Genomic DNA, 23,546 nt, shown 5'->3' with positions numbered 1-23,546 from the left:
TCATTTTGTTTGTGACAACAACAAAATGAGAAAAAAATAATCGTATAGAATCATAAAGATCGACATTTTAATTTTCGTTTTCCGTATGCTTTATGGTTCAGTTGTACAGATATTTACAAAATGGAAATGCAATGACCATGAAAATGAAAAACTAAATGTGAAAAAAGTTCGCCGACAATCACAGAGGAGCATAAAGAGCATCAAAGTGTAGATATTTTCGTTGCAAGGTATAATAGAATCATACTCTAACCCAATTGGTCAAAGTAATTTTAAACATGGACAAGTTTTGTTGACATTTGGCGCAATAGTTAAACTAACAGTTCGTATTTTCACAAAGATAACGAAAAAAATAAATAGAAACGTTAGTTATCTAAACATTTGAACTATCCACATTAAAAAGTGCCGTGCATTTTATAAACTGTAAAAATCCCCGCCGAAAATTGAATCTGCGAGTTGACTCAACACTACTATGGCGATGGCACTATAAACCATATCATACATAGGGTCGCAACATCACAAAAAAAAAACCATACAATAAACAACAGCGAATATGTACTTAAAAAAAATTCGTAGAGAGAGAGAATATCACATTACACTGAAGCTTTGAGTTTTTATCTATGTTTCAGTATTTTTATCTCGACGATTTGAGTTGTTAGACTAAAATATGGGCGTTTTCTGATGGATTTTTTCTACTCTCTCTCTCTCTCTCTCTCTCTTTCGATCTTCTTTTTTTGTTTCCATCACTCTTCCGCTATAATGGAATTGACAACAACAACAAAAAAAAAACTACCATGAAAGCATGCCCGAACCAAGATGAGGAGCAAACAAACATCACTGGGAAAAAAATGTACAGCACAACCAGAGATTCGACAACTATAAAATTGACAAAAAGTGATGTGTTAAAATGTCGAGCACTCTCGATGGTGCCGCAGCACCAGCATTCAAACGCAAAGCGTGTTTCTGTGTATATGTGCATTCATTCAATGCATCTCGTCAAGTGCTGTTTGTACTGCTTTCAAATAATTTTAAAGCCATAAAATCATTATAGAATCATTGACGAAATAATAAAAGTTCATTACTGATTTGTCATTTTCCGCAAGTCATCAATTTGATTCATGTTAAGAATCACACCGTCCCAATTATTTGAATTGAACATACACATTTTTTTCGTGGAAATCACACCAATAAATCTACACGAAAAAAAATTGTCATGTCGTAGTATTATTTGGAACAAAATATGAGCTATTTTTTCACCACAACGATTCACATATACCATTTAATTCAAAAGTTGTATGTACAGTGAAAATCATTAAAATATGAAATTTTCATCAACCAAATAAGCCAAACGAAAAAAAAGACCCGAAATTGCGTTTGAATTGTTGTCTCACACAAACCGCTATTTTTTTATGTGCTTTGTCACACGATAAAAGTGTCACAATTAGTATTGGTGTGTGTTGAACACATTTAAATGCGTGCATGAACGCTCGTATATTTTTTGTCACTCATATGCTCACCTTTCTCTCCGCTCTATGTCTCTTTCCTTTTTTTTCTCTCCATTAATTAAATGAAAAGAATTAGCATCCCCAATCAATTTAATTATGTCCTGGGGCTTTTATAAATTAAACTTCACAAATTGAATCTGTAATATTTCAATTATGGATCACATGACAAACGGCATTTTTGATGGTTGCTCTACCGATACACAATCACAAAAAAAGCATCACGATAAAAAAAGCGAAAAGCAATACAACCCCAATACTAATCGGAGTGGACCAAACTCTAACTTCTCTCAGGTGCTATTGTTTGGTCCGAACCAGGGTATCAAATAACGGTGTTGAAAGTGCGGCGACATCCTAATTAAAAAAGAAGTTTTCTATCGATTTTTCGACAATTTTAATTATACTTCCATATTTTTTTCCACACATTTTGAAAACATTTACGACACTTCGATCATTAGATGATGTTCTATGATCTATTTGTGGTGCATTTGATATTTCGGTTCTATTAAAACCAGAGGTCGCAACCGACCGATCCCGACCCGAAAAAAGTTCGGACTCGGGCAAGGACACACGAAATTCAGTCGGGCCTGGGGCCGATTTTTCCAGCCCGTTGCGACCTCTGATTAGAACTTATGCGAATGAACGAAATACGTGCTAAAACATTTTGTACGTATTTAAGCCTCTGCTATAGCATACTATAGCAATGCAACAATGAAATAAAAAGTATGCATTTAGTTTCATTTTACAAGGTTTCCCTTTTCAAATTTAATGAATCATTTGGTTAAATAGCGTGTTCGTTTTTTCAATTGAAAATTGAATTTATATAAAAAGTGAAGCATAACATTTTCTTCTTTTCGCATCGGAATGCTAATACGTCCACCCTGGTCCTGTCAATATTTATTACACAATGCGAACTTTTAATGAAATACAAAGAGAAGGTTTCTCATGGTTAAAGAAAAAACAACCGTTTCCATAGTTCAAAGCTGTATAAGGTTGGTTTTGCAAAAAAATGATTTAAACTCTCCGACTATATCATTATGTCTGAACGAAGAAAATATAAGCAAACATACATTACGCAATTAAGGGTGAATGTCATCCTAGACGGTCGTTTGTCTCCCTCTGTTTGCTGTTGAATGTAGATTATTTCGTTTGATATGTGTAATGTGATGAGAAAACAAACACGCATGTAGTGCACACACTTGACTTGTATCGTTTCGATTACGTAAGCTAGTTGTCTTCAAAGTGAACCCAACTCGGCTTTATTTGCAATGTACATGTCACTGTAATTTGTAATAATCTATGCTCGGACCAATCCAGGCAACCAACCAAAGCTACTGACATTAATAATACTAATAATAACAACAACACGTAAGACGATCTGAATAGAATCAATCAATTTTAAGCACAATTAAAGGAATTTTTGATCTCATCCCATGATCTTAAATTGAATTTTACACATTCAGAACCAAATTTCTGGATAAGCGATTTAATTATAATATTCATCATCATGATCACAATCATATCGAGTAATTTAAATCGATCATTATTCAAATTGAATTTCTGTATTTTGTACGGAAGCTGCTTTAATTCTAATAATGACTTCGAGTACAATAAAGAGTGTGTTAGAGTGATCTAAATATTGCTTTTAATCTAGTCTTGTTCAACAATAATTAAAACTAATTTTTTGTTATTGATGTTTTTTTTTCTTTCAACAATTTCGGAAGTTTTTTTGTTGTTGAAGCAATACAATGAAAAAAGTCTAAAAACTCCATTTTCAATTTTCAACTTTGAGTTTCGTCGTGAGTTTTGCTTTGTTTCGGTATATTTGTCTGTATATTGTTCGCTTCCGCACCAGTGTTAAGTTCCACGAACTGTTTTAATAGCCAAATTGTTTCGTTTTGAAAAAGCACCATCCACAAGTTTTTTTTTCCACTCAATATATTTTTTCGATGCGGCTGTGTCTTGAAAATGTTCAAAATATCTAGTTCAAAATGTGGTGATGTTACACACTTTTTCTTCCACAGCGCCATCTCATTCCATTGTCGCTGGAAAACTCACAATGTTTTAAATGTTTACTGACTGAAAAACTCTGTGAATTATTTGTGAAAGAAAATGTTGGGAAAAATCTATTTATGTTGGACCAAATATTTATTTAAAACGAAAAACCACAAAACCATTGCCAACCGACACAAACGAAGGTTGAAATAGAAGAAAGTGCATTTTTTTTCGTGTGTTCATATCATTTGTTCTCTTGAAATACAGTGAAAGATAAGGGTAGTTAGAAAAGTAAGAAAAATAACAGTAGAAAATGAGGTAACGTGACTTATTGAGAGCGAACAATGAGTTTGACATAAATGAACGAGGATGGAACGGTTTATTGATGAGGAAATGATTTTGTTTTTATAACAAAATTACTCGCTCAATTTCAGCCTCACCGATAATGATCGCTAAAACAAAGTCGCCAACAACAAACAAAATCGTTAATCGTTAGAAGAACGAATGCCACTTTTATAATCCAATATCGCTATTGGTATACCATTTAAAACTGATGTATGGTTTCGACTTGAAAATAGTTTGGCTTTTAAATGCATTTTTTCTATCCAAAATCATTTGTGACATTGAGCAATATTTGAATTGAACGTTCGAACACTTCACGTTTCCTTGTGCTTGCATTTATTTGGTTGAGTGTACGATAATGGATGGTGCAAAAAAGAAGAACACAGTGAACAAATACAGTAACTGAACCAAACAAAAAATATAAATAAAATCAACTTAATTGAGTTACTACCTATTTGGCATACATATAGAGACTGAAAGGCCGAGATAGTAAATAGTATGGACAATATGGAAAGTGAAGTGAATGATTCAGAATTCAGATGTGGTTAAACACAAAAACCAAATGGACATATAAAAAAAATGCAATAGATAAATTTAAAGTTACATAGAGAGAGACAGAAAAATAATGATAATAAAGGACGTGCAACAAATTTGTGGTTGGTACCAATGAATTGAATTTCCTTGTTTTCCTTTAATCGCGTGGTTTCGTCGCACTTAAACTTTTACTTTTTAAAAGAGAATGCAATGGCACTTGCCACATTACGTTGAACAAAACTTTACATGGAAATAATGAAGTTTTATCCACGCACATTTATTCAGAGAACATTTTCGAAACAAAGTAAAAAAAAAAATAACCGCTTCACTGTTTTGAGCGATGGTGTCGAGATTTTCTCCTCCTTTATGAGCACAGAATAGCTTCATAGAGAAAAAAGAAACATCAGCAACAGTAAAAACCAACAACACAATAATGTCATGATGAAACATCGGAAACTACTTTGATTTTGTCACTATATCTCTCTCAACCCGTTCTCTCTCTATCTATCTCTATTCTTCTCATTTCGAAGAGCAAACAACAAAACGAATTCAGTTTTCGCTTTGCATGCGACAAACGCATACGGAAGTGCACAAAAGTTTCGGAGGGCGTTTACATTAATTCCATTTTCAAATGCTTTGGTGGTTTGATGCAATTTATCAACTGAACTAAATCACAAAATGAAATGAATTCGGATTTCCATCTAACATCATCGTTCACAGATCAATTCGATATTGGAAAATCAACCACGAAAAAATTCCAATTTTGAAAGATGTTGTTAAAATTTTGTGTGCCACGCATTTAGTCGCTTACTCCCTCTCTTTCTCTCTCTCGCTCTCGTTCGCTCCATTTACACCCTTTTTGTTGTGTGTGCGTGTTTGCGTTCACAATTTCAATTTTGCCACAGTGAATGTGAATGCATTATCGTGCACGACATTCGAATTTTCGAAACTTGGTATTTCATTTTATTTTTGGCATTCAAATTCTCGCTTCGTCGCATTCAATATTGCTTGATGCTTTGCCACCACGAAATTAACACACACACACCCAATATTCGTGATGTTTCAACAGATGAATAGTGTCGCATTTACACGCCACCAGATGTTTAAGTTTATCATTACAGCATTTAAGTTCTTGTTCGATGTGCTCCAGCTGACGTATGTACGCCCACAAAAAAAAATGAGCACATCAACTGAGCAACAGGAAAGGAGCGAAAACAATGACGAAAAGAGAAAGTGTGTATATATGTATGTGCGGCGCGAACGATATTTCGGACAATGGAAAACTATTCTGAATTGAATCTTTTTCCTTCATAATGAATACTCAATCGGTTCGCATGAATGCATGTTTCGCCTATTATATGATCTCTATCATTCGGCAAACAGAATTCGTATTCGGTTTATTTTTCCCATCTTAATTTCCTTGAATTTTGGTTGAGAAACAAAAAAAATGGCATTCATTTCAATTGAAAGCATTTCGCTGATGTCGTTTCAACTTTTTAACGATGAAAAATATTACGACTGAACAACTTCTCATTATGAAAATTTCAGATTGATGAAAAACGCAAAGTTAATGTAAAAGCTTTCGAAGCTTCGAAAATCATTCAGCTTCGATGATTTGGTAATAATTACTTTTTGTTGTGCAAGCGCGTGTGAGTGAAACTATTTTGTTCCAAAAGTCACGTAAAATATGAAATCAATTCGGAATCGAATGCGATCATCCGGGATCAACGAATTTCATGTTAATGTTTAATATGATGCCATCTGTTTCGTGTAATGTGGAAAATCGTTCATTTTGATGCATTTTTGAGGATAATTTGAACTGATTGAGAAGCAGAGAGAGCGAAAGAAAGATAGAATCATGTGCTGTGTCACAACTGCTAAATTTATGTAGAGAAAACAAATTTTTTTGTGCGCTTAGCATTTGTGTGAGACAAAGGAACAGTGTGATTTCATTGAGTATGGAAAATTGAATGTGACCGAGTTAAGAGGTAATAATGGGTTATTCTTTATGTGTACAGATGCACAGTGCTAACAATAAAAAGTGTGCGAAAACGAAACCGAACTGTTACAAGCAAATAAAAACAGAAAATTAACTCAGATATATACGAACAACCCTCGAAAATACAAGAGAGTGAGAATAAGTGAAAGTCACAATCACAAACACCTACACCACACATTAATAGCGGGTCAAGAGGGGGTCGTTTATATATCGTTTCATTCAATGTGTGTGATATAATCGAAATGGCACAATTTCACATTCAAGCATTTTAATCTACTTTTGTAAAATGGTAGTTGCATTTGCTGAATGCTATCATTCGACACAGTCTTATACTGTGTGATTGGACACAATGAAAGCTTTCGTTTATCATTGCTTCTTATATGCCTTAGCTATAATGCAATACGCATTCATGGCGTTGCAAACTAGAAATGAAATGTTCAATGAATCCCAATCGAATTGTTTTATTGCAATATTCCTTCTGAATAATCTCTCTGTTCGTTGTGACCAATATAATTATATGTGTGTGCAGTGTGTCTGTGTATGTGTATTGTGTACATGAGGTTCCTTTTTTTATATCGAATGACATAATAAGAGTGAGAGTGCGAGTGTGTGGATTTATGCAATGCAACAAGATAAATTCGAACTCGCTGCTAAATGATTCACTGTTATCAGTCTGAGTTAGCTATTAAGCTCCATTCATGCAGCCATTATTCATACATACGAAAACAGCCCAAAGCGAAAATACAGAGACAGAGACCAAGTGAATGAAGGCAAAGCGAAATGAAGTCGAATATGCATTTACTTCATCGCCTTTTATGTGAAATTCAATGCTTACCTGTCATGGCTGTCTGAAAATTATCTGCAGCTATTGTTATTTATTTTGTTCGTTCCCATTTCGTTATCGAAGTTGCTACATGAAGCGAAAAAAGAGAGTGAATGAGCTTGAGCGTGTGAGTGTATATATACTTCGGTCGAAAAAGCAATCGTTATCCTTTCTCATTCGACCGATATAAAGGAAACCCTAACCGGTTTGGAAAAAAAATTAAAAAAATTATTTGATAGCATTTTTTTCTTAACAAATTTGATTAGTATAATTTACTCAAAACTTTTTTTCTGGTGTTTTTTTTCATCTTCTTCTCATTTCTTCTTTACATTATCTTCGGGATTTTGTGCGTTGTGAATGTTCCTAAATGCAGTTACGTGCACGGAATCGGCTCCGAGACACGAAATTCATTGTTTCATCTGCACAATGCTCGCGATTTAATACTGGTAACAACGTGTCGTCATGGAAAAAGTTGGCGCGAACTACAAGATGCCCGATGCGATGAGGATAACAGAGAATATGATCGGTAAGTTTGATTAATTGTTAATTTGATTCATTTCCTAATTGGATTACATTTCAAATATTCACATCATACTAAAGGTAACTCGGTTTTTTGGCCGCATGGAATGTTTTTCATTCATATTGTTTATTTGCATTCTGAGTTTCATATTTGAATGATATAACATCCACTTTGTAAATTCCAACCTCTTAAAATGTAAAACATTTCGGTAAATTGATATTGAATATTACACATCAATGTAGATTGCTTCCATTTTAAGATGCAAAATCATGCAAAACAGTGTACATGATGAGAAAATAATAATAATAATCATTTTCCATTTGTGCTATTGCATAACCGACTATTGATGCAGCTTCAATCGATTTCGAACACAAATCTATTTAGATGTAGTAAAATGTCTACACATTTGATAGACATGCATGCATCTTTTCTCAGTTTGCTCTTTTCGACATATTTAAGAGAGAGAGAGAGAGAGAGAGAGAGAGAGAGAGAATTCGATAATTTTCATATTTTAACTGCACTTCTTCATTTTCATCATAGAAAATTAGTAAACATATTATTTTTTTATAGGATAATTTTAGTTGGCCTAATTTTGGATCGATGCAAAAAATAACCGAAAATGACCAAAACAAGAAAATAAAATTCACAAAATGAAAATTTAATTTACATGCAATGCGAAAATTGAAACAAAAAATCAGGAATTTGAAACGAACCATCATTAAATGATATCTGAAGTTCTTAAAAAAAAGTCGAATACATGGGGCGAATCACGCTAGTGAATACTAGAAAAACTAGTAAATCTAGTGCGAAGAATGACGTCACAAACGAAGCCAACTTCACACCGAAGGCCATATAATTTATATGAAAAACTACTGAGAGACAACATCACGCACTAGAATTTTCTAGTTTTCTAGTGAAATTTTATCAAAAACTAGACGCACTAGAATTTCGTGATTGACCCCATGGTCGAATACCATTAAATATAAAAATGGGTGTAGTTTTAACCAATTTTCCCTTCCGTGTATGCCGCTAATTTTTTTTATATCTTTTCATTGAAATCGAATAAATTCTATCTATCCCTACCAATTGCAGTCAACTCACAGCATTAAACTATCCAGTTTTTTTAGGTTGGTTTTTTTTACCAAATAAATGTGAAAATTTGCAATTCTAAACGTGTAACGCTGCTGCATTTGAAGTTATTGGTGCACGAATCGTGATTTTTCATCTGTGCCTCTACACTATTGCCATTTTTGGCGTTGTCACTGAGTGCACACCTCGCATATTTCTACCTCGTCAAATTCATTGAAAGTTCGTCTGCATTTTAATGTCACACAATTTCAATAGTAAAACATTTCGCCGTTGAATACTGAATACAAAGTATATGGAAATTATAAACAATGAACTGTTGATTGCGTTTCATTTATTGATAACTTTTAATCAGATATTTCGTTGTTGCTGTGTTGTTATGATGATGTATTGTGGCCAAGATGGAATCAAAATGTCATTCCAACTGTCCAGCATACATTTCAATTCATAATTATTCCGAATGCCATAAACAGTTCGCTAATAATCATTTCTTCACACATGCCTTCTAATTGTTTCTGATTTCTTTTTCTATTTCAATGATGGCCATTTGACAAAAATCTACGTGATACATTTCATTTGCAATCATGTGAAATTTATTTGGCAAGTGAATGAAAAATACGAACATGAACGATTCATATTCATATAGAGATGCAGGTGAAAAATGGTCAAACGTGACGAATGTTTGTATGCTGGTCTATTTTTTTCACGCTTTTGCTTGCACAGCACACACATACACATATACGGCCGTCAACAGCAGCTAGTACACGTGTTTTCTATAAATTCGCCCAGTATTTCAAAGCAGGAGATCATCTTTATGGGCGCAACTCAATGAAAACAGAAAAAGAAATGGAGAGATAGAGAAAATATTAAATCGAAAACCAAAAATATATTGGCCATTGCAAAAGCAAAATCGTGCGGTTTTACAGCGAATAAGCGCATAAGTTTAATAAATAAACATGAATCATGTTACATGATGCATGATGTTTTCTAGCGCAACGAGAAATTCTCTAAATAATTCATCACGAATATTTGACAATTGCGTGCTTGCACATATTGGTTGCCGCTCTCTTTCTTCCTCTAGCCGTGAAGCTCAATCAAAATAATATCACTAGTTTTTTGGTTGGATAAAATGATATACCATTTAAAATCGTGAAGAAGTGAGAGTTCAAAAAATAAATTCGAAATATATATATATATATACATCGAAATACTATATATAATAACATATTTAGGCATAAAAGGGCCTGCGAGACTATTTCAATTGCATGAGTCAGCAGAAAAACGGGGCCTTCAACATTTGTCGTATGTAAAGTTCGGCTATTTTGCTCCGTTTCCAATGTTTATTGTTATCATTTTGATCAATGCTCTGGCATTAAATCGATGATGAAAAAACCCCAAATGTGCTTTGCCAATGGCATACCAATGAATGTAAACGACGAACTTTGTGGCCAATGTTGTTCGCTTACCATTTTCCTCTTTTGCACGCGCGTTTTTTTTTTTATTGTGGTGCATTCGCCTGATGTGACACATATAAGGGCGGCCATCGAATTTTATTTACTCTCTTCGATTGCTGTTCGTTTGGCTGTTCGTGCACCACTGTTCAATCGTTCATCGCTGAAAATATGTTCGTCTATCTAAATGTAAAAAAAATGTTTTTCTCTTCTTCTCTGATTGTTGTTGTCGCTGTTGTCGTCATCGTTTGATGTAACGAGGGTTTTTTTTTGGTTTGGTTGACTTTTTTTTTTAATTTCTAACTATGCTTGTGTAAACTATCACTCAAATATGTTGGTGAGAAATATTTTTTTTTCCTCTGACGAACATTCGATCCACTGTCTCCGAATCTAATTAATCAATCTATTTTGTGACATGTTTCAAAGTGAGTTTATTACAGCATCCCTGTAACAATAGCAACAAAAATGTTCGGAGAAAATAGACGAAGAGTTACAAAAAATTTAGAACCATTAAATTTTCGACATGTAGACAAATCATTTATCGAAGCTAACCCTAACCAACACAGCATCGCATAGTTTCCAAAGGGGAGAGCGAACGTGGTAGAGAGAAAACGAAAACAAAATAAAAAATTTGTCACACTCAATAACAGAAAAAATGTGCAAAATGTGCACGATTTTAATGAGCTAATTCGTCAGTTTACGCTATAGAATTTTCGCTTAATTCATCCCACTGTTATTTGAAAAAAAAAAAAAAAAAAAAAAAAAAATTACCTCTATTTTTTAGAGACGACGAATGTCGAATTCTCACAATGAATAAAATTGATTTTTTATCCATTGTTCTATTTTTTTGTTGTTGACGCTTGATTGAGAGTGTAACTCTATTTTAGATGGTGTAGGTGTGCCTGTGAATTGTACTGCATATTTTTAAGCTCAATCTTCAATAAAAATGCGAAATCACCTGATTGAAATTTTTGAAAATTTGAGCACGTTTTGCAAGCACAATAATTGGTATATTATGCACCTATTCTCGGTGCAGAATGCATTTTTATGTTAAAATAAGATCTAGCAATATTTCGTAATGGAAACAAGTTTTCGATCAAACTGGATCTTATCATTTTTCCTTGACCGATATTACTATTCTGTTACAACGAAGTAAATTTTTACAATAAAAAATGAGACCTTTTTGATTACATGCCGAACATATGAATCAAAAGAGGTTCGAAGAAACTACTTTGGAAATTCAAAATGAAGACATTTCTGAAGAAAGTTTTTGAGCTGCTATGTTTTTCAGAAAATTTTGAATTTAACTCCCTTCAATTCGGCCATGCTAAGGTAGTGAGATAAAAAAAACGTCTAGGAGATCGGATCTCGATCAAAACGTTGCGAATTATGTGAATTATTATGCCTTTTTATTGAGGTAACCAATGTTAATAGACTTTGTCCATTCGCAACTAGATTATTTACCCTAGCAAAATGTATCATACGTTTTGTTAATGCTGCATCTGGATTCCAGTGACTGGCGCTAGCGTAAAATGAAAAATCCACAAAAGCTAAGAGATGAAAAGTCGGATGTCAACATTTCTCTTCAATAACTGACAAAAAGAACGTTCCCAATTCGTTTGACACTAAAAGCCAGTTCATTTTGTAATGAAAATCCGTTCAACGTTTGAGTCTTTTGTATTTAAAGAATGGAATCGACCACTTCTGATCTTTGACCCAAAAGACATTCTGTGAGCCCTTCCACTTTTGTTGAACCGATACACAGGAAAAAAAGAAACCACTTTAGAATGAAAATAGAATAGAGCATTCGGTTTCTTTTGTTATAAGCGAAGTGTCAATCTAAAAAATATATGTAATTAATTAAAAACAATAATAAATTGTGTGATGTCCCGTGTTTTGATGCGGATACTTACAATGTATGGTCAAGAGAAAACATACTTTTGCATCGATATGAAGAAAAATAAACGCCGGCCGATCGATCGAATGCAAACAATGCACGATACAACAAAAGCTTTTGTGTTGCGCATCATTACATTCAGTGTTTGATGTTTGTGTATACACATATGCGCCTTGAAATATCGATATGTGATGTGCTCGTCGATTCGTGTAAATCTCCAATTTCAATTGAGAATCGATGAAATTTCTCACAATAATATGCTCTTACATATACCAGCATTTTAAATTGTTGCTTTTTCGAATGGCTGGAAAAAAGCTCAATTTCATTGTGAAAGCAAGCATTTCCACATCGTTTTCATATTGAAAGAGATGGAAAGCATGCCCAGCGTGTGTTTATTACCGCAAATTTATGGAATTTTGCTCGAACAATTATCGACCTGATAATCTTCTTCAATGAGTTAGATAATTTGGCGGAGATTTTTGGATGCAGCTGTCTTGCACATTGGCACGTAATCGATTATTACGTTTGGATATTCTAAAATGTCGGATGAAAAAGAAATGTTCTTCTATGTAGGTATGTGAAAAAAAGACGAACCGATGTGTGTCGATTGATTCGGTGTGGAAGAGAACTAACGATAGCGAAGATAAATCAACAAGAATATTGAAATGTCGTTCATTAGTGTATCTAACATGAGCAATGGATTTCATCATCATTATTAGCTATCGGCAGAATACCGTTGAAGCCAATATTCGTCAAAAAGTCCAAAATCCATTTGCATTTTATCGAGATATATATTTTAGCAATGCAAATAAGCTAATGATTTCTTTAGAGTTGCGACATGAAAAATGCCCGCATATACTTCTTCATGCTGATGAACAAGACATTCTCCAGTGTCTTCGAATTCGTTTTTTTTTTTCAACTTTATCTCTTCCTCTCTCTTTCTCAGTAGCTTCGAGAAAAAAAAAATCTTCGCCGTTAGTTGCTCGTTCTTCGACATAACGATGATTTTATTTTATCGTTGTTCACTCCACATGGCACACCATCGAATCGCACAGTATGAGTCATAAAATGCACGCGCGGAAGCGAGACAGAGATTGAAATGTTGCCGTATAACAACAGTCTTGTGGTTACCTTCGAGGTCTGTACCATACAAAACATGCAGTCGGTGTACGTATGTTTGTAGAAACTCAACAGGTAAAGTACATTATTAGAATCTTATGATTGAACATTGCAATCAAGCGAAAGGACTCAAACAATACACAAACCAAAAAAAACAAACTCAATATATAAGAAAAAGAGTTCAAATTCGAGCACGTCGCACTTTATCTGGAAGTGTCAAGCGTCGGGTGAAAGTGTAACATTAACACAATACACAAACTCTATCGTTAATATAACACCAAATACATAAAATGTTCGGCGGAGAAAATACGTAAAATCGAAGCGACAAAATGTTTGTGAAGTTTTCACAAATAACTATATAGTTTGTGTATGTGTCAATATTTTTGTTTTGTATTCTATCTTTGAAAAAGATTGCATTTGTGCAGAACTTTTGTCAGAAATCAAACATTTTCAACAGCAAGCATTTGGGTGTATGAGAGAAAAAGAAAACATAAGAAAAGAGAAACGGGCCACACAAAAAAAAAAAAAACGTATTTCGATGGAATTGCATTTCAATCAAGAAGTAAAATGAATGTCAATACATTTCATTTCCGTTCATGCATCATCAGGACATTTAGTTATTCAAATAGATTTGGTGGATACGGATCTCGTGCCTCAACACCACGTTCGCAATCAAATGCATGCCATTTCCTTTCTATTAAACGTTTGACTGATGTTGCCGTCATATGAACCAATGCGTTCACACAAAATTTCGTTGATTAAACGGTATTTATAATTTTCAATCATTGTTTATGAACTGAATGCACTAAATAATAATTGCTTTTAGCCGAGAATTGAGCGCGTAAATACCAATAATACCAGTTAGTATTATCATGATTACAGCTATTGTTATTGATGAAACTGAACTTTTACAACCATTCAAAATGTTTTTCGCATGATCACGTTGTCCCTGTCCGTATTCCGTAATTTTCTCGTTGTCTCTTCGCTCCAAAATTTACACCGAAAAGAAAATTTGCATCTATCTCCTTCACTCTTGTGCGAGAAACACACGTTTTCCCCACTACATAGTGCACGCATATGTGGAAAAACTTTATAATAATTAGCATATAAATGATCTAAATGGAAAAATTACCATAAAATGATGAATATCCAATAAATTTTGCCGTGATTTGTGGACGCGATGATAGGTAGTTGTATGTAACGTTCTTCGCCGTATCCACATTTCATATCATATTCAAGTGCACTGAAAGTGTGTTTGAGCTATGCAAGTACGAAAAACCCAGCTACATTTGCACCTTGATTACGTTCATTGCATGACATTATCCGAAACACATACACACACACGCGCGCAGACCGTGCCACGGTTGGTTAATTCGCTGACTGTTCTTTTTCTTCTCTGCTTCAGAGAAGTTTCTTTTCATTTCTAACAAAACACACGAAAATTTAGAGTTAATAAACTCATCATAAGCGAACCTCATTTTGATGCATTGTTTTGGTAAAGAATTGATGAAGAATTTTCAGTCTATTTGCCACAAAACCATTTTCATCTGATGATGAATGCTGTTGTTATTTCGGTTGGACCGAAGAATTTTGAATTAATAAAGCAACTGAAATTCAAGTCAAACCACATTGTTTACGGCCAAAAAATTATTTCGCTTTGTATCGCGGCTTGCGGAAGAATTGACTCCGTCATTAAGGCTATCTCTTGTTGTTCACGCTACAAAAACATTAAATATCCAAAAAAGTATCCGAAAGCAAATATATCAAGGGAGTTCGACGACGATACAGAAAAAAGTTTAAATTTCCGGTGTTTGTATTTTGATAGTTTTTTTTTTAGTTTTCATAAAAAATGCTTACTCAAATACGCATGCACAATTTATGTTTACATAATTAACATTAATAGTATACGTTTCCGTGCGTTTTTTTTTCTCATGTATATATCATCTATAAAAATCAGTATTATATGCACAAACTTTACAGACACAGCATCAGTTGCTCGCATTTTTCTACTATAGAATATAATGTTGTTTTCTTGTTGAGAACAACAAATTTCAGTTAATTTAATAGATTCGTTGGCATGATCTTAAATGCTAGCAGAAAAAGTCAAGCATAAATTCGTTACAATTTGCGGTAGTGCAATGCAACAGCGAACTCACACACAAGAAGAAGAAAAACGATTGAAAGAACTATTTGATGTCAAATATGTATACCATTGTTTGCTTCCATTGGAATGTGAATGAAAAATTGTTTGTGTCTGAAAAAACTATGCGAGAATGAGATGGAGGCAATAAGGAAGAGGTGATATAAAAAAGCGAGTTGAATTTTGTAGTTGTTATTTCTGGCATGAACGACGAATGAAAGCTAAAATGATGACCACTTATGGCATGACATAAAAACCGATTCTTAAAGAGATGCTGTGCATTGAAAGAGAAAGAGAATTTGGTTTGGTGCTACCGCACAACCAAATAGCTTAATTTTAATCGCGTTGGTTCAATATTCAATACATTCACACATTATTGTCCATATTACACACAATTTTCGATGTAAAAAATCAACAAAATCCCACTATTGGAGCACGCTCCAATTCGAGATTACGTATAAAGTCGTTGGATACGAGCAAAAAAAATCGCGAATATTATCGTTAGCCTTTTTTTGTGTGTGTGTGTGTGTGTGTAGAGAACGAGTGCGTGGCATAAGCTGAAGGCAGTGAATATCATGATATGAGGGTATGAAAACAATAAACCACAAGCTCAATAATGAACTTTACTCTGTTGAGCTGCTGTATTTTGCTCTCTTTCATGATGCTATTGAAAAAAAAAAATGTTCACTAGTGTTATGAGATCAATGGAGTTGAGAAACGATTTTTATGGCATGCCGATACGATGTACAATGAATAACAGTAAACATAGACGCATACAAACCGATGGAATAATGTGCAGTGACCAGGATGAGAAGATTAAAAGAGAGTTAAATTAAACAAATAAAATATAATGACTGACAGTCATTGGCTGTTAACACTTTGGCTAGTAATTTCTCTCGCTCTCTCAACCCTCATTCAAAATGATTTCTTTACGAAACCGATGAAAAGTCCATATAAATTCGGTATAATTCAGCTTGTCAAAAAGTTAAATATTTCGCTTAATCTCTCTACAACAACAAAAAAACACGGAATTGATTCACGTCACAGCATACACAGTGGCAGCGTTGGAAGGAAAATGAAAGGACATCATAGACAAAGAAAAAATGACACATGAAAAATGTTTGCATTTAAAGAAAGAATATTTCTTTGATGAGGTCTTCGTTTTTATTCTGTCACTGTGTTTTTATTGTCCATATTACCAAAAATGATTGCAAGTCTTTAGCGTTCTTCACACGGAAGAATTTTGGTGTCGGTGAATGGTTTTGTATATGTGCATGCATTCCATTCTCAATTTAAAGGTTGTAACAGTTCGTTTGAGAAGAAAAGGATTTTTACTGAATAAGTGCGAATTATGTGAGTGTGTGTGCATGCTTGTTTTCGTTTTCTTGATATCATTGAGAGTGAAATGTTGAGCATAAAGAAAAACAAACACTAAAAACATCGAGCTAACCACAATGGAATTTTTTCAAAATGTCGCTATACTATAAGAGACTTCAAGTCTGATATCAAATGAAAAAAAAAGAATGATTGGATAGAAGACATTACACTTAAAAAAGTGAATTTTCTCATCTCGATTCTTGTGTTAAACATAGTAAAGTAATGGTGACAACAATCATATTTACAATGTTATAACCAATGTTCGCATCAAGCAAATACACCATTCCCATTTTGTATTCAATTGGATGAATGAAAACTAAACGCACCACCAACAAGCATCAACAACAGTGATGAACTTGAGCTTCTTTGTGTATAGGATTTTGAAACGTTTATTTTGGTATTGCCAAAGGCACAAAAAATAGACATAAAAGACGACGACCATCACCAAGTTCACATTAAGCAAAGTAACAAAATGCGTCAACCTTAAGCAACGTAAATAAAAGTGAATGCACACAATAACAATATAACAGCTTCAAATAATATGAAAAAGAGCGGAAGGAATAAAGCACACGAGTGAAAGAAATTTAAAGCAGGAAAGAAAAGTGGATCTGATGCTAAACGAATGTTCATATATGGTGTTGCAACTATGTTTTAGTGATATTTCATTGATCGCTTGAGATGGAAAGCGGGCAGACATCACATTGCGCACAGACACTCAGCATGAAAACAAGCAATGTTTTGTATGAAAATGCAGAATATGACGAATAATACTATACGGCTCCTTTCATTGTTCTCACATAATGCATAGAGGAACAGAGATATAGATAAGAGGAGTAAGAGAGAGAGAGAGAGAGAGAGAGAGAGATAAGGAAAGAAAGGGACATTTCACATCGCTCAAACTCAAAACAGACATAACTTTCTTTATCTACGGCTAATTTATTGTACTCTCTCATCGTCAACTTGTAATAAATTTTCGTATTCATAACCGTTTTGTATCATGCATCGTACATTTGGCTAAACTCACTTATTTTGCGGATAACTCACTGGACGAAATGTTACCGGTGTGTGTATGCACAACAAGAGGCCATCACATCTGGTGAAAAGATATTTGTGTTGATATATTTGTTGTGCTTTTTCGAGAATGAGCAAGGCATTTATGGTGGTGAAGCTCTTTCACCAACTTCGACAAATGTGCAAAATATATCCTAACACCTAACTACTCATATATTCACTGCCCAAACACACATACATACGACACATTTATGCCGATGAAGCTGGAAATCTTAGAAATCTTAGTGCATAATTTTTTACGACTACGTATGCGTGTGCGCTGGATTGTTTGTGTTTGCGATGTGATACATTTCATTGGCTCGTTCATCATTATCAAGATCGAAGTGTCGACAGTCGATTCTCTTTCTGGTTCCCACTTTGTCTCACTCTCTTCGCTTTCTTTCGTCTCGTTTAACGAGAAAAAGAAGAGAAACGCGAACAGAGCAAAGCATCTCCTCTTTTGAACAACACTCATGACTCGTAATCACAATAGCTGCTATACCGCCTCAGGAAAAATAATCCATAATTTTTATTTCTTTTTTTTCCTGGTTCTCTTTTCAACTTCTTTCAGTGTTCTCTTTCTCCTTCTCTCTTTCTCTCTCTCTCTCTCTCTCTCTCTCCATTTCTCTTCATGCGTTTTACTACAAAGAAGTATGCTTTTATGTTTTTTCGAGCGAGATTTCGGCGCGCCCGCCAAACGGAATGTGCATAATCTTTGAAAACAATTCCGTTTACTCGAATGTAATATGGTTTTTTCGTCGTAACATTGAATCATTTTCATTTTTCTGAATGAGAAATCTGTGGAAAAAAAGCGAGAAGACAAGAGAGTGACGGAGGAATAAATAAGGAGAAAAAGAGAGGAAGAGATTTCAAATTGGAATGAGGAATGAAAACGTAATAAGAATTTGGCTCCATAAAATACATCTTGCAAACTCATCCACCTCAGTCTCGGCTCTCTGATAACGTATTCGCATAACAAATGCGAAACACATATAAGACGTTGTCAATTTCAAATCGTGTAAACGATACGCAAATGAATAAATGCCCGAAAGGAATCACTCATGGAATTTTATGTATGGTAATACTTATATGTTATGCGTGCGCGCAATGCCATTTTTTTATTACATTGCATACGTTAGTTACGATAATCGTTCGTATGCCAGATTATATACATATTTTTTTTCTGTTATTGTTGGCTGAGGTTTTCTGAGGCAGTCTTGATTTATTTCATGTATACATCATACATTTGTTGGATGTATGTACGTTGTTTTCCTCTCTCGTCTCATATTCGAGTATGAGATAAAAGTCTCGTTATCGTCATAAATGGCATTATTGAAAGCTTGTGATTATGCTTTTTTTACTTCCGTACAGAAAAAAAAATATGTCACTAAAGAAACCGCTTTATCAGAACCGCTGAATAAAAATTCCATGAACCGTTGTTGCGTTGAAATCTTTTATGCGAGTTTTTTGTTCTTCATTCAAGAACAAAATTGAAATGACGACTCGATGTCTGCTTAATTTTCAATATGTTCATTCGTATATACGGAATTTGCTTTCAAACTCAAACACAAAAAATGCAACTTTTTTTATACAATATTCATTATGACGATCGTCAGATTAAATTTCAAATGACATTCATATGCAGAAGCACGGCCCCACAATAATTGGAATTTCATTCAATGCAATAATTAAAAATTGATTAGAATTGCAGCAGTATCGCCACTGAAAGAAAGACATCACAAGTACTGTACACATAGCCAATTTCCAGTTAAAGTTAAAATGACGTTCACATACCATGAATGACTTTAAATTTGCAGAAATATTTTTAGATGTTTCCAATTCATTTTAATTTCAAATTTATTTTAACGATTATTATTCCAATCAAACAATCATTCCATAAAGAGATTTGAAGGAACTTTCAAAGATGTACTTTACTGAATTTGCTACAACTGAAATGCAATTCATTTTTTCCTCAACAAAATATGAATTCAAAGAAATTTGAATTTTTAGATTCATTATTTGTTGTCATGATTTATATATTTATTAAGAAGTATTTTTCCCCTTTTGACCATAAAAATGATTATCCACAAATAGGCTATTTTCCATTCAAAAAAAAGTCGCAAGCGGCCAGAATGCATTTTTTATGAAGTTAGAATTTTTTGCAGACTGGATTTAATGGCCAAAATACGGTAAATCTTTTCATTGTAAGTGCATTATCCATCCGAATGAATGGTATGCAGACAGCTTTTTTTCACTTTATGAAATGACAAAAAAAAATGCATGGAAAAAATGGTCGTGGCGCATTAATTTTCGCCCAATAAATGCGGCACGGCACGATGACGCTCCCACATAAAAAATACGACAATTTGATAATGCACAGATTACTATAATTATTCAGTGAAAATTTTCAACTCGCTGAATTCATTTGCGTGAAAAGTAACAATGCTGTGTGTAGGTATTTTTTGTGTGTATTTTCCTCGTGGCCATTTCATGCAGTTCGGCATGTGTAGGGTATATAATTTATCGGATGATATGAATGGTCTTTTGGACGCATACAATGTTAACTGAAATTATTTCACACTGTGACACAGACAAACTCGTATAAAATCCGACCGGGAGATACAAAGAGATATGGGGAAAGAAAGAGCACAAAAGAAAAAAAATCATTTGTCTAAATGAACACAGGCTAGAATTGTAGTTTAAAGGACTGCAAGAGAAGCAACATTCTTAGAGGCTCTGCCTAAACTGCAGTCAACATGAGAAATGAGAGAGTGCAATATTACAAAAGTGAACGGAACTTTTACTGCTGATACATTTTCACATATTTTTTTTATTTGTGACGAATCTCCTTTTTGTAATTTTTTTGTTCATTTATTCGTCATTTGCTTAGCATCTAATTTAATTTTTTTCGGTACATTTTTTATTGGGCTTCAGTCGTTTTTTTTTCTCGGTCAAAAACGATTTACAGGCACATAGACCAAACGTGAAATAAAAAACCTACGCACCAATACTACATATATTGAGTTCTCAATTTCTTTGCATAAAACAAAATTAAAAGTATCGCCCCTTAAACTCGACCGAAACTCAACGACCAAACAAAAAAAAAGATTGTCTTGTGTTGTTAAATGGGCGGAAAATTTAAAAAGTTTGGCATCCTTAAAGTGTCTTCTTAAATTGACTAGGAGCATACGATTTGGCATGCATTACATTCTGGCTAAATTGTCTCGATGTGTGTGTGTATGTCGTCGCTTCTGTGCGCGCTGATCGGGAAAGTAAGCAAATGAATAATGCCCCCCGAAATTGTCTCGCTTCCTCTATTTCTATATGTGCGTTCCTATCTTCTCTAGCATTAAAGCACTTTATTCTACTTTGTCGGCCATTTTCAAAAGAAAGAATAAACAGAAGAGTTTGGTGTCATATTTTTCGCTATATAATTCACGAGTGTCAAAGCAACATTTCGAGAGAGAAAACGACTAAAAATTGAGAGAGCAAGTCGCTGAAATTGTTTGCAAATATAATACACACACAAGTGCACTATGCCACACTTCATTTTATGATTACAGTTGCCAGTGTGTCATCATATTTTTGTTCGCGAATTCATTAAATTTTTTTTTGTTCGCTTTTCTTTTCATTCGACCACTGAATTTCACTAAAAGAAAAGATTTCAGACAAACCACCAGAGGAATAATGGTGGGAAATGTGCAAACTATCCTTGATAGCGTTTTTTGCGAACCACGGACTGAAAATAATAATAAAAAAAATAAGTCTAAAATTGGCAATAAACATCTCTTTGGTTGTTTGTTGGTAATAATAAGAACAAAAAACTTGCGACCGCGCAATCTTTTCAAATTAAAGGAAATATATAATATAAAATATTCTTCAAATACATCTCTCTCTCACACACAATGCTTGGAATGAAAATTGCAGCCGAAAAAACTCTGCAGCTATATAAATTCATGATTTTTCTTTCAACTGCAAATGTACACATTCACAATCTTTAGGTACGTACACACGCACACGCCGTTGAATCTAATTTTAAAGTGCATTGATTTAGGGGAGCAGGAAGGAACTGTTGTTATGTGCGAAAGAGGACATTCATTCACATTTACTCTCACAATCACATGTGGTGTTTGGTACTACCGAACATAGAATTGTGTTCCAATCGTAATTTTAAATATACATAGTGCCTTGCGGCATGAAAGAGATGCTACTAGTTTACCGGCCAAGTGGGTTGAATTGCTGGTGTTTCAATTGAAATTCAGTTTTGACACCCATTCCCCATTTTCCTTTCACTCGTTCACCGACAAAATGTATTTAATACGTGTATTGTTGCATAAATCTAAGGAATTAAAGAGAAAAAATGATTTGAAATGCGGATGACTGTGAATAAGAACGACACACATTGTATTTCTGATTCTGTTGGTGGCCATTGTTGTTGTTGGTGTTGGTACTGTGGCACTTCAGCCAGCCTCTTTGCCGCACTGTATAAAATTTCGATTGTGCGAACGTAAGTGCTATTTGAAAGCTTATGAAAATTTTAATTCGAAATTTTATCGTTGCAACACGACACTACTTTGAGCAGCAACCAAACACAATTTTGTTCACCTTTCGAATGATATAAATACCATTGCAAACTGCAAAACCGGACTACAACTGTCATGAAAGCCCCTTTTTTCAAGTGTAAATAGCCTGCAAAATGCATTTCATTTTCGTTCACTGCTACCGACTGCTACTAGTTGTAATAGCAGTAGTACTAAGCTACATAGCTATCTTCTTCTATAGATTTGTTCGATGGAAGCAATTTTATCTTTCTCGATTTTTTTGCGCGCGCGTGTGTGTGTATATATATATTCAATTTTATCTCATGCATTTTTCACGCTAGAGACAATCTTTCGATCAATCACACAGAGTGAAAGCTATTACATATTGAGCATTAGATAAATCCTATTCATATACTTTCAATTTCATTCGATCTCAAATGATGGCTGTCGTTACGTTTCATCATGAATTTCATTGGGAATTATTTTGGTTTTTTTTTATTCTATTTCTCATTTGCTTTCTGTATCTGTTAGTCTGGCGGTCTGTGTCTCTCGAGTGAATCGCTGAAAAAAAAATTCGATGAAAAAAAGAGATGTTTTCAAAGAAAGAGATTTCAAGAGCGTATTTCATAGCACAAGAGCTTTAAAGTCTTTGGAAATTGCGCCTGAAATATGCTTCGATCAAGTATTCACTAGCTCTTTGTGCACACATTTACCTCATTCTATGTGAAAGTTATCGCACTGCCACACTTCGGTATTTCTTCTTCTTCTTTTTTATTGCTTTAACTTAATCAGAACTTCAAACAGATGCGCCAATTGTTTTTCACTACCTTTACTACAGAGTGGTAAATGGGATGATATTTGGTAGTGAATAATATGAGCTGTGTGTATCATGATATACATTATTGCGTTGCTGCTCGATTTTGAGTGTTAGACTAAAAGATATCTTACTTCAGATCACAGACATTGAATATAGAACATTTCGTTCGATTCGGTTGCGTCTCTTCTCCCTTTATCATTTAATTTCCCTTTTATTGTCATCTTATTGCTTACTTTGTTCTCCGTTTTGCTTCAATTGAATCTTTTATATGCAATTTCAAGTCTCCAAAAAACTTGAATCACTTAAACCAATTTTGTTGTTGTTGTTGTTATTGTTGCTTTTCACTTTGGCTCTCG

The 23,546-nt window shown here is 34.1% G+C and overlaps 1 protein-coding gene across 6 annotated transcripts in view; it reads left to right on the top strand.

Annotated features, from left to right (window-relative positions):
* Positions 1-23,546, top strand: part of LOC116340037 (exostosin-1) — a 110,499-nt gene that overhangs the window by 9,728 nt on the left and 77,225 nt on the right. For all 6 annotated transcript variants that reach the window (XM_031766191.1, XM_031766189.1, XM_031766186.1 and 3 more), the window contains exon 4: positions 7,566-7,718. In XM_031766191.1, coding sequence (XP_031622051.1) covers positions 7,566-7,718 — 153 coding nt within the window. The remainder of the gene's footprint in view (positions 1-7,565; positions 7,719-23,546) is intronic.

Source organism: Contarinia nasturtii, unplaced genomic scaffold, assembly GCF_009176525.2.
Source record: "Contarinia nasturtii isolate CC-2019 unplaced genomic scaffold, AAFC_CNas_1.1 Cnas_scaffold_630, whole genome shotgun sequence".
Classification (NCBI taxonomy): Eukaryota; Metazoa; Arthropoda; class Insecta; order Diptera; family Cecidomyiidae; genus Contarinia; species Contarinia nasturtii.
Note: the sequence above shows the minus strand (reverse complement) of the source record. Positions and strands in the feature narration are given on the sequence as shown.